This window comes from Fukomys damarensis, unplaced genomic scaffold (assembly GCF_012274545.1).
Source record: "Fukomys damarensis isolate Sample0158 unplaced genomic scaffold, DMR_v1.0_HiC HiC_scaffold_29, whole genome shotgun sequence".
Taxonomy (NCBI): domain Eukaryota; kingdom Metazoa; phylum Chordata; class Mammalia; order Rodentia; family Bathyergidae; genus Fukomys; species Fukomys damarensis.
This window is the reverse complement of record NW_022900941.1, coordinates 18,043,485-18,059,724: the sequence shown is the minus strand read 5'-3', so window position 1 is coordinate 18,059,724 and position 16,240 is coordinate 18,043,485. Positions and strand designations below refer to the sequence as shown.

Below are 16,240 nucleotides of genomic sequence, written 5' to 3'. Positions count from 1 at the left end.
ATTTTCTATGTCTTAGAGACTACCCTAAAATGTTCCTTCTACGGTATTACTCATCAATATCCTGTCACAGTCTGTTGGTAACAAACCTTAATCCATGTGGAATCACATGGTTCTGAATTATGTGGAAGGCCAAGCCCAAAGACTTAAATGATTGATATTCTTTGAATTTATCAAATGGTTACAAAGCTAAAATTATCTATGGTTTCAAAGAATTATTTTGTTTTTGACAGACATGCAACAGTAACAGTGTCTAGAAAAATAATGGAATTATATTCTTGTTAGGAGCTCAAGCAGCTTCAAATGCAATTCGGTTACTTAGGTCCTCTTTTTGGTACTGGACATTGAACTCGGGTCCTTGCACTTGGCAAAACAGGCAGTGAAACCACTGAGCTAAATCCCTGACCCTCTTAGGTCCTTTTGATGGAATGCTTTAATAAATAATAATGTCCCCAAAGAGTTGTGCAGCAACTGGGAGCTATAATGACCTCTGCTAATGAGTCTGGCATGCTTAAAACATTAAGCTTTTTAAAAAAGCTCCAAACCAAACAGAATCTGCTATCCAAATCTGCTTTAGAAAAGAAATTTGAGCAATTCCTTTCATGTATTTCTACAAGGCAAATTATATTAAGCTGAGGTTATTTAAGTTAAAATCTTTATTTCTGAGTATGATTAGAAGGCAATTATAATTATTGAAAAATATAAACAAATGTTAATACCTTAATACAGCATTAAAAAAAAAAAAAAAGAAAAAGAAAAAGAAAAAAGCAGTGAAAACCTGAGTAAAAAGAAGCCAGGAAGCAGCTGAAAAAGAGACCGGTTCACTGTGAGAAATGTAAACCTCTCAGACAGTGCTACGGCCCCGAATCCAACAGCTCAGGAGTGAGGCCAATTATTGCAAAATACTAAACATGTGTGGTGAAGCTGCAAACTTTGCAAGAGTTACAGAATGAAAGCAGCTACCTATAAAAGTCAGGGTTTCATAAACTGAAATCTGATGTGATTACTACCTATAGGAAAAATTAGAGTATACAAAACTATATGTAATATACTTCACAATACTTAAGCTGTGCATTTTACAATAAAGTTAATAAATCTTTATTATTGCAACTGGCAAGTAAATTATTTTAAATAGTTGCTTGCATTACTTAAGTTACTGGCTGTAAATTGCTAATCTATTATAAACCAATTCTCAAATATTCACCTTTCTAAACCAGGAATGATTTACAGGAGGCAGACTCAGAATTTTAGAATATACAGAAGTGCCACAGACAATATAATAAAACTCTCTTTTAAGTGAGTAAACTGAAATTGAGTGGCCTTAAGTGATATGACTAATACTAGCTAAAAACAAAACCAAAACACTTCCTAAGCAATGTCATGATTCTGATTCGTACTTGGTATTCTTTCTTCGTATACAACGTACTATATAAAAAGCTTTTATGTAGGAAAAATTTCTTCTGTTTCTGACAATAGGGGTTGACTCAATCTTATTTTAAATGACTATGGACAGCAGATTTGCATTTATAACAAAAGTGATACATTCATTTCTCAGCAGTAATGTTAATACTATGTACTTCAGTTTCATAAGAGATAAGAGGTTTATTGTGAACGAGACCAATAAAACTGTAGTCTGCTGGCATGCAGATGGATACAGGACCAACGTGTTTTTCTTAAAAAATGTTTCCAACCTCTTCTCTATCTTCAAAAGCACAAACAAAAAAAATCTTGATTTCTTCCTATTGCCCACACCCTCCTAGTCTAAGAATAGCTGGACTTATTGGGTTTGTTAACTTAGGGCAAAATTTCTTTAATTCTTATATGACCATTTAAATACTATTTGTGCCACTGTGAAGAAAATTTGTTCCAAATCTGCTTTAATTATTAGGTCAAGTAATAAACTTCATTCTTTTAAACTATTAAAGAAAATAAAATACTTCTTGACACTTTGCAGGGTACACAAAAGTGGTTTGGCAAAAAAAAAAAAAAAGTAAGGGATGTAACAGACTTCTCATTTTAATCAGAGTAAGATGGTAGGATAAAGGGCAATATAAGAAAAAAAATTCCAAAAGGAAACAGAAAGTATTTTGCTTACATATGAAAAAGTAAATCACTGGGACAGAAATTTGTGTTAAATCTGTTACCCGCCCCAAAATCAGAAAGAGAAATCTGTCTTATTTCCCTGGGCATTTTCCTTTTCTTTGAAGACACCAAAAAATGTAAATGCATACTCTGCAGCTTTGATATAAAAAATACCCATTAGCTAAGTATAAAAAAATCTTTAGATTATAATTTAAACAAAAAGAGTTCATGAAGCTGGGTATGGTGGTGCACACCTGTAATCCCAGCACTCGTAAGGCTGAGGCATGAGGGTCACTATGAGTCTGAGATAGCCTGGGCTATATAGTGAGTTTCAGGTCAGTCTCATCTACATAGTGAGACCCTGTCTCAAAACAACGACGACGACGAGGACGACGACGAGGACGACGAGGACAACGAGTTCATGAGCAAGGCATAGTGGTGCATGTCTGTAATCCCAGCACTCAGGAGGCTGAGGCAGGAGGGTTGAAGAGAGTTCAAGGGCAGCATGGGCTAACTAGCGAGTGCAGGGTTAAACTGAACTACAAAGGGAGACCCTGCCAAAAAAAAAAAAAAAGATAGAGAGCACATGCCTGTAATCCCAGCACTTGGGAAGCTGAGACAGGAGGATCGCTGTGAGTTCAAGACCAGCCTGGGCTACATAGTGAGTTCCAGGTCAGTGTCAACTACATAGTGAGACCCTGTCTCAAAAAAACAAAAAACAAAAAAACAAAAAAGGAAATCCATTTCACTTACTAATATAAAAAATTGTTTCTTCCAGATGAGAATGCTTTGAGGATTTAATTCTCTTTTATTCTTCACACTGAATGAGATACAACTCATTTAAATTGTAACTTAAAGAAGATACTGAGGAAAAAAGGATATGAGTAAAATAACTGAAAGGACAAACTGTAGTTATAAAGTGTAACAGTTTTTTTTGGAAGGGATGGACCTCTTGAATGCTGGGATTACAAGTCAGGGCCTCCATGCCTGGCATATAATTGACTCATCAGAGTTAAACATAATGTCAAGAAATTTTCAAAGACACGACTCTCTTTTGTGTCTGTATTATTCAGATGTAATCCGGCTTACTGTTTTTTTCCTTGTCTTCATAACTAACATGAGACAAAATGTCACAATTAAAAGTATCACCAATTTAGCTCAGTGGTTCCACATCGGCCTCGAAAGTGCAAGAACCCAAGTTCAATGCCCAGTAACAAACAAACAAACAAAAAAAATCACTGACGATAAATGCATATTACATTTCATTCAGATATTTTGGCTCTGGGGAAGGCATCTTTAATTGTTTTCCATTTAGTGGGTTTTTTTGTACATCAGTTCTTACTAGAGATTAAGTTTTTATTTTGGAGGCTCTCTGATCATTGAAAGAAATACAGATTTGTCATGGAAAAGAATAAACTAAAAAGCTCACATAAATACAAGATAAAAGATTATAAGGTATAAAAATGAAATAGTCAGACAAAAGGTATTTAAATGAGTGGCAAGAAGATAAGTTTTTTATTTTGGCACCATGGATTGAACTCAGGACCTTACACTTGTGAGGCAGGCAGTAGCACCAATGAGCTAGATCCCAGGTCTGATAAATTTCTTTTTTTAATGATCATGTATGCTATCAAATATAACCTGTTATAATTTTGGAAGAAAAAAATTAAGACACAAAATATGAAAAGTTAATATTTGTAGCACAGGAAAACTTTAAAACTGTTTGTTAGAATAAAACAAACATATACAAAGCTAAAGTTCCCATGTATAAAGAACAACTTTTGGGCTGGGGATTTAACGCAGTGGTTCTGCCACCTGCCTTGCAAAAGCAAGGACCTAACTTTGATCCACGGTACAAAAACAAACAAAAAACAAAACAAAAAGAACAAGTTTTGATAGCTTTTAAAATCTGAATATACACTATATTATTTGACATGGGCTGCATTTATTAAACTTCAGGTAAACCTCAAAGGAGTCAGGTTGAGACTAAAAATAAATTCTAACTTGGTTATAATAGCCTGTATTTGTGTTCAACATCTCTAGAATGTACACTTCTTACATGTATAAAGTTGAGCTAATAACACACAAGGGGAGAACTGGATACAAAGCACAAAGACAACTTGCAGAAGTTACTTGAAGTGAAGGTAACCCTTAAAAGTTACACCTATTACAAAAGCAAACTGCTTTGTGGAGGTGGAGGTGAAGATGTCTCCATGGGTGTAAGAGTCTCCAAAAGTGACAAGCAGCTAAAAATATACTGAAACAACCAACAGTAAAAATTTTCTGTAACTTTAGAGTTATGAAAGCCTGGATGAAAAGCTAATTAAACAATGGCGCTGTAAGTACACATGTAGATAGAAAGCACAGAGAAATGAGATCATTAAAATTAGTAAGACAGTTTTTTACATAGAGATCACTGTTTTCACTCGTTTGACAAAAATTTGCAAAGAAGCAAAACAAAAAGAATGCTGAATTTTTGTTTTTTTTTCCCTCTCTTTCTGCTATTAGCATAGGTGGAATACCGCTGCAAACAGGGTTTCCACTACCATGGCAGTGAGGACTGTGTCCTTGTACACAGACTGTGCAGCTGCTCACCACACTCCCAGAATCTCCCATTGTGGTTCCTACCCCTTCAGCACACAGAGGGTGGTGTTTTCTGGAGAATATTAAGATTTGTCAACTCTTTGAATGTGACTGATTTGCATACTCATATGTGCATATATTTAATATTCTTGAGTAGTGTCTTAATGTTCAGAATGAAACAAAGATGAAAAACCAGTAACCAGAGTTAAGAAATCATGACATCAGAAATGCAACTCACCTGTTTGCTGAGCAGGCTGTGGCAGTGGTTGGTTTAGATGTGAACTGTAATGGACAGAAGGGATAGGGCGGTACTGAGGCTGACTGGAGTGATAGTGGCCTGGAGCACAGTAACAGGCTGATATCTATAAGCATAAGCATTGAAAAAAATCAATTTTACTTGCAAAAGACATTTCTTTCTGTAAAGAACATTAGAGTATAAAGAGTAATAATTCTTTCTAACACCAACCATTTGAAAATTTACTATTTTAAAAGTTAATTCAAAAATACAGTTGCCTTAAAGATAATGTGTCCACCAATCTTATCTGGATTTTAGTTTTTGTGCCATACTTATTTCAGATTTCTCTCTTTCACAAAACCAAAACCAATATTAATGAAATACCCACAAGCTAACTTCAATTCCTTTGTCCTACCTTTCACAGACACCATTACCTAGTGGTTGGTGAGTATCATTCCTGTATTTTAAAACTTCTGTTATCCATATGTATCTTCTATCCATACATGTATTATTGAGTATTTAAGGATATACCCTTATGGTGCTCTATTTAATTTCATGAATTATGTAGCTTATTTTGAAATGTATAATCTCAAAATATAATTTATATATTTTATAATAATGTATACTATCACATACTTTATTTTGCAATTCACATTTTGCAGTTCACATTGTTTTATAATTCACACTGTTTTTTTTTTTTTTTTTTTTTTGGTACAGGGATTGAAATCAGGACCTTGTGCTTGTGAGGCAGGTGGCAGAACCACTGAGCTAAATCCCCACAAATTACAGTTTTTGAGACTTGCTAGATCATTTGAGTTAACTGCTTAAACATCATTCATTATATAAAAAAATCCAGTTCATGCATTCACATACTAACATACTGTAGTACTGCTTCCATTTTTCTTTTTCCTTACATATAATTCTAATGTAAATTATAATAGTGGAAAGAATAGCTTGGCTTATTTTTCCTTCTGGAGATATCCATGTCAGTTGTGTTATTTCTTTTAAAGTAATCTGATACAGATTATGATAGAGAATAAATAATTTAGTGATATAAAATATGTGGTAAATTAAATTTAGAGTTTTATAGGATCCTTCAGGCTATATTCTTTTGATTGGATTGCTTTCTAAAAAGAACAGAAATCTGTGGAAACCTTAGTGTGCTGCTCATCTCATCAGAAAACCAGTCAGGTACAACATTCCCAGATCAGTCAGAAGCTGAGAACCTCCCAACTTTCTGGTAGTTTTCCTCTCTGAGAAACATTACAATAGGCATACTTATGGGATCTCTTAATTTTTCTTGAAGGTATTAGCAAGTGACTGATAAATCATAAATTCAGATCTTATTCGTAAGGATGCTCTTCACTCTTTTTTTTTTTTTTTTGGTGGTACCAGAGACTGAACTCAGAACCTTGTGCTTGTGAGGCAGGCGCAGTACCACTGAGCTAAATCCCCAGCCCAGGATGCTCTTCATTCTTTCTTATTAAGAAACAAACCAAAAAAACCAATACAAAATTCAAAGGGATTCAGATAAAAAGACAATGTGAAATAAAATGAAGGACTGGGGATTTAGCTCAGTTGTTCCGCCACCTGCCTCGCAAGTACAAGGGCCCGAGTTCAATCTCCCATACCAAAAAAACAAACAAACAAAAACCCCCCCAAAACCCACAAAAACCAACCCCCCCAAACAACAAAAAAATCCAAAACAAAACAAGAAATAAAATGAAACACTAAAAAAACTTCATATACAAATGTCAGGACAGGAAGCATATAGAAATATATATAGATAAAAAGACAAATCGCCTTTAACATCATGTAAAACAGGATTCAAGCCAAGATATATTATACACATTTTATAATGATACAAGTCAATGTGTCAGAAAGACATAAACATGTAAACTGCCTAATATAGGTTCAAATACGATAAAAAACTGGCAGAACTTAATGGAAAAAACAAACCCAAAAACAAAAAATGAAAGAAGTCAATGACAACATACGTGCATGTAAAAACACCCCACGTTCATTAAGATTGGAAGACTTATTATAAAGATGGCAATATCGGGCCAGGGATTTAGCTCAGCGGTTTGGTGGTCTGCCTTGCAAGTGCAAGGACCTGAGTTCGATCCCCGGTACCACAAAACACACACACACACACACACACACACACACACACACACACACACGATACCAATTTTCAAGTGTCTTTTTCAGAATTGGAAGACTGTTTTTAAACACAAAATGAAATTACAGGAATCCTGAAAAGCAAAAGTAATATTGAAGAGGAACAAAACTTAGGAGATATACTTCCTATTTTAAAAATTTAACTATAAAGGCTGGGGATTTAACTCATTGGTTCTGCTGCCTGCCTCACAAGGTCCTGAGTTTGGTCCCCAGTGCCAAAAAAAAAAAAAAACAAACAAACCAAAAACCCCCCAAAACCTTAACTATAAAGCCACTATAATCAGAACAAATGTACTATTGGTTTAAGGACAGAAATACTACAGAATAATGAAGTGAGAGTCAAGACAGAAATAGAAAACAAAGAAACTCTTAAATTTATGGTTTACTGATATTTAACAGTCCCAAAGCTATTAACAGGGAAAGCAAGGTGCCTTTAACAAATGATGCTAAAATAATTAACTATATACTTAAAAAAAAATGAATCTGGACCCTTACCACATACAGTGGACCCTTGAGTTACGACCAGCCTGACTCATTAATAATTTGGGGTTGTGACTGGAATTTTAGTTTTAACTTTCAAATAAAGTCCTGAGTTATGAATCCAATGCTGGCTACTTGTGGTTCCAGATGGTCTCAGATAAAGATTTAACCCTCAAAGAGTTCTGTATTTATTATGTTTTCCTTAGGCCAATTAAAAAGCAAAACAAAACAAAACTCCACACATTTTAAGAGTCAGAAAAAAACTCAAAGTTCACATAGTAAACTAACTAACTGAAATGTTTACTTATACTATGGCTGTTCAAAATGTACCTGAAAAGTCTCCAGAGGGAAAGATATCAACATATTTTATTTATACACTCACAAATTCTCACCATGAGAATGTTAAAATTAAGGTCAAGAAATTGATCTTAAATGAGAGGATGCCATGAGAGAAAAGATGAAAAAGCAACATACCTGTGATGAGGGCTGCTGAATATATCCCTGCTGCTGGAGCACAGGCTGGCTGACAGCATGGCCAGAGGCAGAATAGCCAGCAGTAGGGACTGGCTGCCCAGGTGGGAGGGAAGGAGGAGGTGGAGGTGGCAGAGGTGGAGGTGGAGGAGGAGGTGGTGGTGCGGGTGCTGTTGTCATGATATAACCAGATTGCTGTGGCGACTGAAGAACAACAGTAGACTGGAACATGGTAGCATGTGGGTCAGAACCATCAGATGGCTGGCGGGCAAGACTCATGTGGCTGAACTGAGAACCAAGGTTATCCTGCTAAAAAATAATTGGCAATCAGTATGCCTTGCATACATGGGCTCAACTTATTGGTGAAAAGTATCTTATTTTAAATTCAGTCACAATGGTAAATATTAACAGATGTTATATGCCATCTATAAGAAATATGACTTAAAATATCAGCTTCAAGAAAATGAGAAGACTAAGCAGGAATATTTAGAATGCTAACATTATAAAGTATAAAATATAGCTAACAGAAATGATAGCATGCAGAGAAGAGTAGGGCACAACATTTCAGATTTAAAAATGAAAAAAGGAGGGAGGGGGCTAGAGGGGAGAGGAAGGAGGAGATAAAAGAATTAAGATGTTTATGTAAATGTACCATCTCCTCATGATGAATATAATCATGTACTGAAAACATTTATTAAAATAAAAATTTAATATTTTTTTCTTTTTCTAGTACCAGGGATTGAAACCAGGACCCTGCGCTTGCAAAGCAGGCAGCAACACCACTGAGCCAAATCCCCAGCCCTAAAAAGGCATTTAATGAAAGTTAAATGCATACTGGGATGCAAGAATAAAATTGGACATTTTTGTATTATGTAATTAATATTTTCTGAAAAACCTTTAAAGGTTATATAATGATAAATTGATAAATACTCTTTATCTCCCTTCTTCCTATGAGGCAGGACTCAGGTTTGCTCATTTGTGTATCCCCCAATAATTAACATGCAACCATCTGGTCTCTTTTTCTAATTTCTCAAAAAATAATTTGGCTATAAATTCTATTTCCCTAGTGTTTCTCGGTCTATTACTTAATTTAGATAAGTATAATTCAAACAATAATTTTCTACTGCTTTAATCCTTGGTGACCAGTGGCACTCAGCCAAGGCAGAGGTTATGATTTATGTGACATCTGACAAATGTTTTCTGACTCAACAGCCTAATGACCAGCTCTTATTGGTGTAGAAAATTTCCACTAACATGACAGTATGAGGTTGAAGTGGAATTTCCCAGTTTCCAGGTTAGCCTCAGATTGATAATATGCACCACATTTAGTCACAAAGTCAATCCTAAAAAAACTGACTTACAAAAATGTTGGTGAGCTGCCAAAATAAAGTTGACATGTCTCATTTGTAGTCTGCTAATTTTTTTAACAAGTAAATAAGGGTATGAAGAAAATAATTAAAAAAAGGGAACCTTATTTTAATGATTTATTCTTCCCAAATGGTCATTTTGACATAAATAATTATTTGCTTAATTTAGTGAATAATTTTTGAAGAGAAAAACATTAATCTACTAGCTATAATAACTAAGTACTATGTCAAAACATTTTTAAAACAGATCATAACTATACATCACTGAGGGTCACTTTGAGAAAAAGTCATTTTTTTTATTTCAATGAAAATTTCCAAAATATTTCTGAATTTTTTTTTAAACTTCTCAATACTGGCAGGAATGATTGACTCAGTTCAAAAAACAAAAAAACCCTTAAAAAATGAGACATTTTCAAAAAGAGTTCAGAATGATTTTCATTGAGTTTGTAATCTGACTTGGAATGCAATTTCAAAATACCATGGTCACAGCCAGGCGTGGTGGCGGATGCCTATAATCCCAGCACTTGGAAGGTTGAGGCAGGAGGGTCACTGAATACGAGACCAGCCTGGGCTACACAGTGAGTTCCAGGTCAGTCTGAACTACACAGTGAGACCCTGTCTCAAAAAAACAAAACAAAACAAAAAACAATAAAAAACAAAACAAAACACCATGCTCATATAGTCAGAAAAACAACTGTATCGTTGGGGAATAGTATATAGGTTGAAAAGTATTAGTATCACTGGCAAAAGTATATGGGCTGTTAGGAATTCCATTTTAAGGGAAGAAAATTAATGTTTACTTAGTGTCTAGATCATGCTAGGCACTATGAGCAAGATACTTTACACTGTTGTTTCAGGATCATACAGCTAACATACGGTGGTGTGAGTGTGAAATCTTCCTGACAGATACACTTCTGGGCATTCTTTATTTTAAAGGAGGCACCAATACACTATAGTTAGAAATCAGATATCTAAGACATCTTTGGAAATACTTAGTGGAAGACTTCTGTAGCTGTAAACCACAACTTATCCAAATAAGTGCTGAATCTACTGGACCCACAGGACTGGGGAGAGAACAAAGGTATTCCTTCCTCTTTTTTGTATGTGGGTTCAAACTCAGGATCTTGTGCTTGCCAAGCAGGTGAGGCACCAATGAGCTACATATATCCTTGTCTCTGAGAATAAAAGTCTTGAACCCAGATGAAAGTTGCCATCCCAAGATTACACACGATCCTACACTGACATTAATGAGAAAAGCAGGTACAACACGCTAGAATCGTCAACATGAAAATTACTTTGTTATGAAGGAGGAAAGATTCAGGTTGAAATAATCATTAAAATAAGCCAACAATCACTATTTTAGGAAAGAAAATTAATTACTAATATGAATTAGAAAACACCTTTTCCAGTACATGTGTCCCCGACTTTTAAGAAATATCATGAAAGATAATATTACTTTGATTACATTCTTTAGCATTCATCACACAAACATCCACAAAAACAACACAGAAGGTGAATACAGATATATATAGTACCACAGAATATTGCTGGGTGGGTGAAACTGGCAGAAGCGGGGATGGGTAAGGGGCTGTAGAGCACTGAACAGGCTGAGAAGAGGACTGCAGAGGACGAACAGGCTAAAGAATAACAGGTTGGCAAACAACGTTAGTGTCAGAATAAATATAGAACAATTGAGTAAAATGGAAATTTATACTTTTTAGGCAATAATTTTAACAACAATTATAAAGTCACTTAAAATACAATAGCTCAAACAACAAAAACAAGAACAGATGAACAAACTACAAAGTAAAATTTCTGAGAACACAGGTATGCCTAAATTGATTTCAATTAAAAGCTAACTTTTTTTTCCAACAAAAGACTATTACAGATTAATGAATTCAGGTAATTTTGTTATTTCAAATCCTATTATTTAACCAAGACCCCTGGGTTAAACCAGCAAAGGCAAAATTGATTATCTTTGTTTTCTAGATTTTTATAAAGGGGATGCCCAATGTAACTATGTAACATGAAACCTTAAATGAAAAACTTCATTCTTAATATTCCACAATATTAACTTACACACCTATACCAATTATTCTATTTGATAAACCCCAATTAAATATTCTCTTAGGATTCAAGTTCCTAAATTTTATCAATTTTAAAGAAAAATGTACTTTTAAGTACTGCTAAGAATAAACCTCAGGAACAACACATATAGCCATATATCCAAACACACCTCTTTTACATAATAAAGGCAAACTTTCTTTGTACCCAAACACATTTTCATAAAAAGAATATGCGTTAAGAGTTGAGAAACTAGTTACTAGCCACCAGTGAAATACTTTTGTTTTTTAGAACAAAGTTTTTAAGTTTCCTGAGGGAAATCAAAAACAAATAGTATAAACAATTTAAAAAAGTAAATTTCTAAATTTTATGAATACAGCAGGCCATTCATAAATTTCATAGTGGTATCTCATTTAATCTCTTAATCTTATATTTATGTACAGTGCTACATCAGTTCACGAATTTAATTTGTTCTAGGATTTTGGAAAAGATGGCCACATTTCTGTTTGTGTAGGAAAGAAGACTGGTGGTGTTTGTCACCCAATGCAGAGTTTGCAAACAAAACCAAATTTTGCTAAACACTTCTGTTTGTGAACCAAGGTGCTTACAAACAAAAGCACCAGGGCACTAGCTACTACTGTATTTGATTACAAAAGGACTAATACACATATAAATTAATGGTTTAAACACAATTGTAACCTGCTTTGTAAGTGGCAATCTGACTAACAATTTAAACGGCCTGCAGAAAGTTGGGTAAGTAAGCAGAGGAGGAGCCTAGGTGATCTTATCTGATGAAAAATTCTTAGTTTTGGTTGAAATGTATATTCATGAATCTTGCTTTGGGTAATATTGCTAAGGAGAGAAATTAAAAATGGAAGGTGAACTAATGGACTAAGACTGCTCAGGAAATAGTCTAAGAAGAAATTCTTTTTTTTTGAGAGAAGGTCTGGCTATGTAGTTCAGTTGGCTTTGAACTCACAGTGATCCTCTGCCTCAGCCTTTTAAGTGCTGGAACTACAGGTATGTGCCGCCCTGCCCAGTTAAGAAGAAATTGTTATGACAAGGTTCATAATGATGAGCTGTCCTTTCACAACAAAATCATTACAATGGTTCCTTAAAAATGAAAGGCACACACACACACACACACACACACACAAAAACAGAATAAAACAAAACCAAAACTCCCAAAAGGCTCAAATCTGTAGAATGTAGGAGAAAAAAATTTTTAGATTGAAGTCAAAGGGTGTGAGTGTGTCTCTCTCTCTCTCTCACACAGACAAACACACACACACACACACACACACACACACACACAAATTTAAAAAAAGGGAAAAGCTTAACAATCTGTAGAGTAGGCTCTGGTTCCTTACAAACCTTCCAACTAAAAATGAAAAAGTTTCCTAGATAGTGAAAATGTGGATTATACTAATGAGCTGCAGTGGCTTTAGAACTTCCAAGTACAGGCTACTCAGTATGTTATTAAGTCAGAGAACCATTATGACTTAACCTTCTTTCAGAAACTTGACCTCCACTTTAAGTCTCAGATGAAACAAAACTTTGGTCTACTGTTGGATAAGAGAAAGAATACTATGAAGAATAAGAGTATGAATTAATGTCTCCCTGAGTGGCAAATGCTATAGAGAAAACTGGGCGAAATAACTGGGGGATCAAAGTGAAATTCTGACACTATTTAGAGAAGAAAAAGCCTTCATACTTCCTTTACCTTATTGAATTGCAACTGGCTGGTGTAATTTCATTAAAAAAATTATCTTAGAGCATGCAAAAGATAGCAAAATTTGCTCATTGAGTGTTTGTTTCTTCATCTGATGATAAATTACCTGTAACATTTAAATACTGCCAGAAAACTTAGCTATGGAGTTTGATCTGTGCCTCAAAACATCAAATTATAGCTTTTTAAGGAATCTGCTTCCAAACTATGCTGCCTATACCTTGACTTAGAATAGCGTCTTATCCACAGCAGACAAAGCTGTTTCTTTTTTTGTGGGGGTACTGGGGATTGAACTCAGGACCTTCCACTTGCAAGGAAAGCAGAAGAATCACTAAGCTAAATCCCCTGCTCCTAGAAGACGCTAATTCTAAGAGATAATAATTTGAAACATATAACCACAGGTAAATTCTAAGAATTCTTTATGCTTCCAGACAAACATTTCTACCAAATTAAATAAAAATGAGCTAAATTAAAGTTAATGTTACAAAGTATTTCATGATAGCAGAATAAAGAGGAAACTCTCTTACACCAAGATGAATGAAGCCAAGGCAGAAAAGGCCAGTGAACAGGTTTATGTAGTCTGAGTAGACTTAACAGAGCAGGAATAGGAAAGAAGATATAGGATGCTTTGGAAAAGTTGAAGGCAACCTCCTCTATATGTATGAATTCACTTGTATGGTCTTAATAAGACCTCAAAACATTTAAGTCCAAATTAAACAACTGCCTTGCCTGGAAATTTTAATTAGAAGACTTAACTGCCAGAAATCAATTATTTCCAGGACATTCATACTATCTTATAACCTAATTAAGTTGCTTACACAGTACATGTTCTGCATCCCCACAATTACAAAATTGTCCTATGAGTAAAACTAAAGAATAATGAAAATTTTCCAATTCATCAACATGTTTCTATCATAAAAAATTACTCTGATTATGTCCTCACCAGTTGAATATTTAGATGTTCTTGCAGAGAAAAGATTTCCAGCTATTTGTATAAACTGTTTGCTATGTTATACAAACTTTAAATGTTAGAATAAAAGAAAATTAAAAAAGTTGTACTGATATAATCAAATGCTCAAAAGATGGATGACACAGATTAGGGGAATAAGACAGTGTAAAATTTATGTGTAAAGTCTAAACATTTAAAAAAATTAAAAAGATTATTAAGAGTACTTTTGGGAATTCTAACAGAATCTGTCTCTCTCATAGGTCAGATGAAATGAATGGAGAATACCTTGCAGAACTTCAGCCAAATTACCTCAGTTTCTTTTCCTTTTTTTTGAAATTCTAAAAGCAGGTTCTATTTAAAGGGGGAAGAGAGAATGAAAAGAAAACAGAAAAATCTTGATAGAAATATTTTTAAAACATTGTTTTCAGTGGTTCTGCTGCTTGCCTTGCAAGCCTAAGGACCCGAGTTCGATCCCTGGTACCGAGAAAAAAAAAGAAAAGAAAAAAATGATTGTTTTTAAGTTAAAAAGTTGAAGTTTACTATGAAAAGTGACTTACAGTACTCGACAAGCTTTTGTAGGGGTTTTTTGGTGTTTTTCATAGCTGTGTTTAGCAATCATTAGGAAGTTTTTTTTTAAGTTTTGTGTTCATTATCAAAAAAGACCCCATGTGGCCAGGGATTTAGCTCAGTGGTTTCGCTGCCTGCCTCACAGGCACAAGGACCAAAGTTCGATCCCAAGTACCAAAAACAAAAAAAACATTAAAACAAAAAACCCGTGATACACTAATAGAATTAAAAGGGAAATCTTAGGTTTCAGTAAGCCATAAGTATTTTTAGATCATCAGAATGTATTTAAAGTTAATTTGGTAAAGAATACTTAATCACCTTTATGAAAATATCAATTTGACAATTCATAAAAGTAAGGTTTTTCTCCCCCCTAATTTCAGTTACATGTCAGGCACTGTGTAGGTGCTTTTTAACAGTTTCTCTTTGCTCAGTATAAGAGCATCTAAAAAATTAAGAAAAACCTTTCAAGATAATTTCTTCGAAATGTCAGGGCCATTCATGCATATACAGAACTGGTCAAATGGATGTGTGTACATTTATACGTATATACACAAACACAACTTATCAAAACGAATGGTCCATACCATCCTTCAAACAGAGGTAGTAAAAATTCTATGTACATTACAGGAACAGTGCTCACTTAACCCAAGCACCTGTCTAAATGTACCAGCAATCTACACTTTGCTGTTAAAAAAATACAGCTGAATACAACTTCTGCAATTCTGATCAGTTTGAGAACTATCTTTTCCATTATTAAAAATACCAGGCACTGTTTTTCTGTGATTAGGTTTCAGTAGCTTAAATCTCCAAACACTAGAATTCCTCACACAGTTGTTAACTGTGGACCACGGGACTGACTCACATCTGCTTCTTGCTTATTTCATTAATGGTACACTTCCAGGTCCTCAAAGAATTTCAGCCTTTCTCCAAAGATAATGTAGGACCCATCTATGTCTGCCTTCTGCATAGCTGGCTAGTTCTGGTTTGTTACTCTCCATACAATGCAAATCTGAGTGAACTCACATCTGTCATAGATTGACCCAATTCGTGGGCAATCTTTTCCCAGCGACCTGGGGTCCCTCCTGGGAATTTAACCATACTTCTTGTCAGCTGGCTAAGGTCTTCTTCTGTCCATTCAGGTGCCTTATTTTCCTTTAATTAGGAAGAAAGAAAAGGAAAAAGAAGAAAAGGTAAGAAGAGAGATAGAAAGAGGAAGGACAGGAGAGGGAGGAAGACAGAGAGAGAGAGAGAGAGAGAGAGAGAGAGAGAGAGAGAGACAGAGAGACAGAGAGAGAGAGAGAGAGAGAGAGAGAGAGAGGGAGGGAGGGAGGGAGGGGGGGGGGGGGTGGGGAGGGAGGTGCAGATTTGCACGGCTGGCCTCAGCAGGAGGCGCGGAAATGCAAGCCGAGCTCGCTGCGGAGAAAGCCCCCGGGGCCTGGCACCCCCCAGAACGACCCCCACCTCAGTCCAAGCCCCTTTACCCAGGGCTCTTCTTTCTTTATCCACTGGATCCCATTACCTGCGTTGGCGACCCA

General features: G+C 35.2%; 1 protein-coding gene across 15 annotated transcripts in view; it reads right to left on the bottom strand.

Moving 5' to 3' along the window:
* The window catches only part of R3hdm1 (R3H domain containing 1), a 169,718-nt gene that overhangs the window by 51,455 nt on the left and 102,023 nt on the right, over positions 1-16,240 (bottom strand). For 9 of the 15 annotated variants that reach the window (XM_033757261.1, XM_033757264.1, XM_033757260.1 and 6 more), the window contains 3 exons: positions 15,729-15,857; positions 8,033-8,338; positions 4,901-5,024 (listed from right to left, as the gene is read on the bottom strand). In XM_033757261.1, coding sequence (XP_033613152.1) covers positions 4,901-5,024; positions 8,033-8,338; positions 15,729-15,857 — 559 coding nt within the window. The remainder of the gene's footprint in view (positions 1-4,900; positions 5,025-8,032; positions 8,339-15,728; positions 15,858-16,240) is intronic. The other 6 variants (XM_010606153.3, XM_033757268.1, XM_010606163.3 and 3 more) reach the window with 3 other exon arrangements.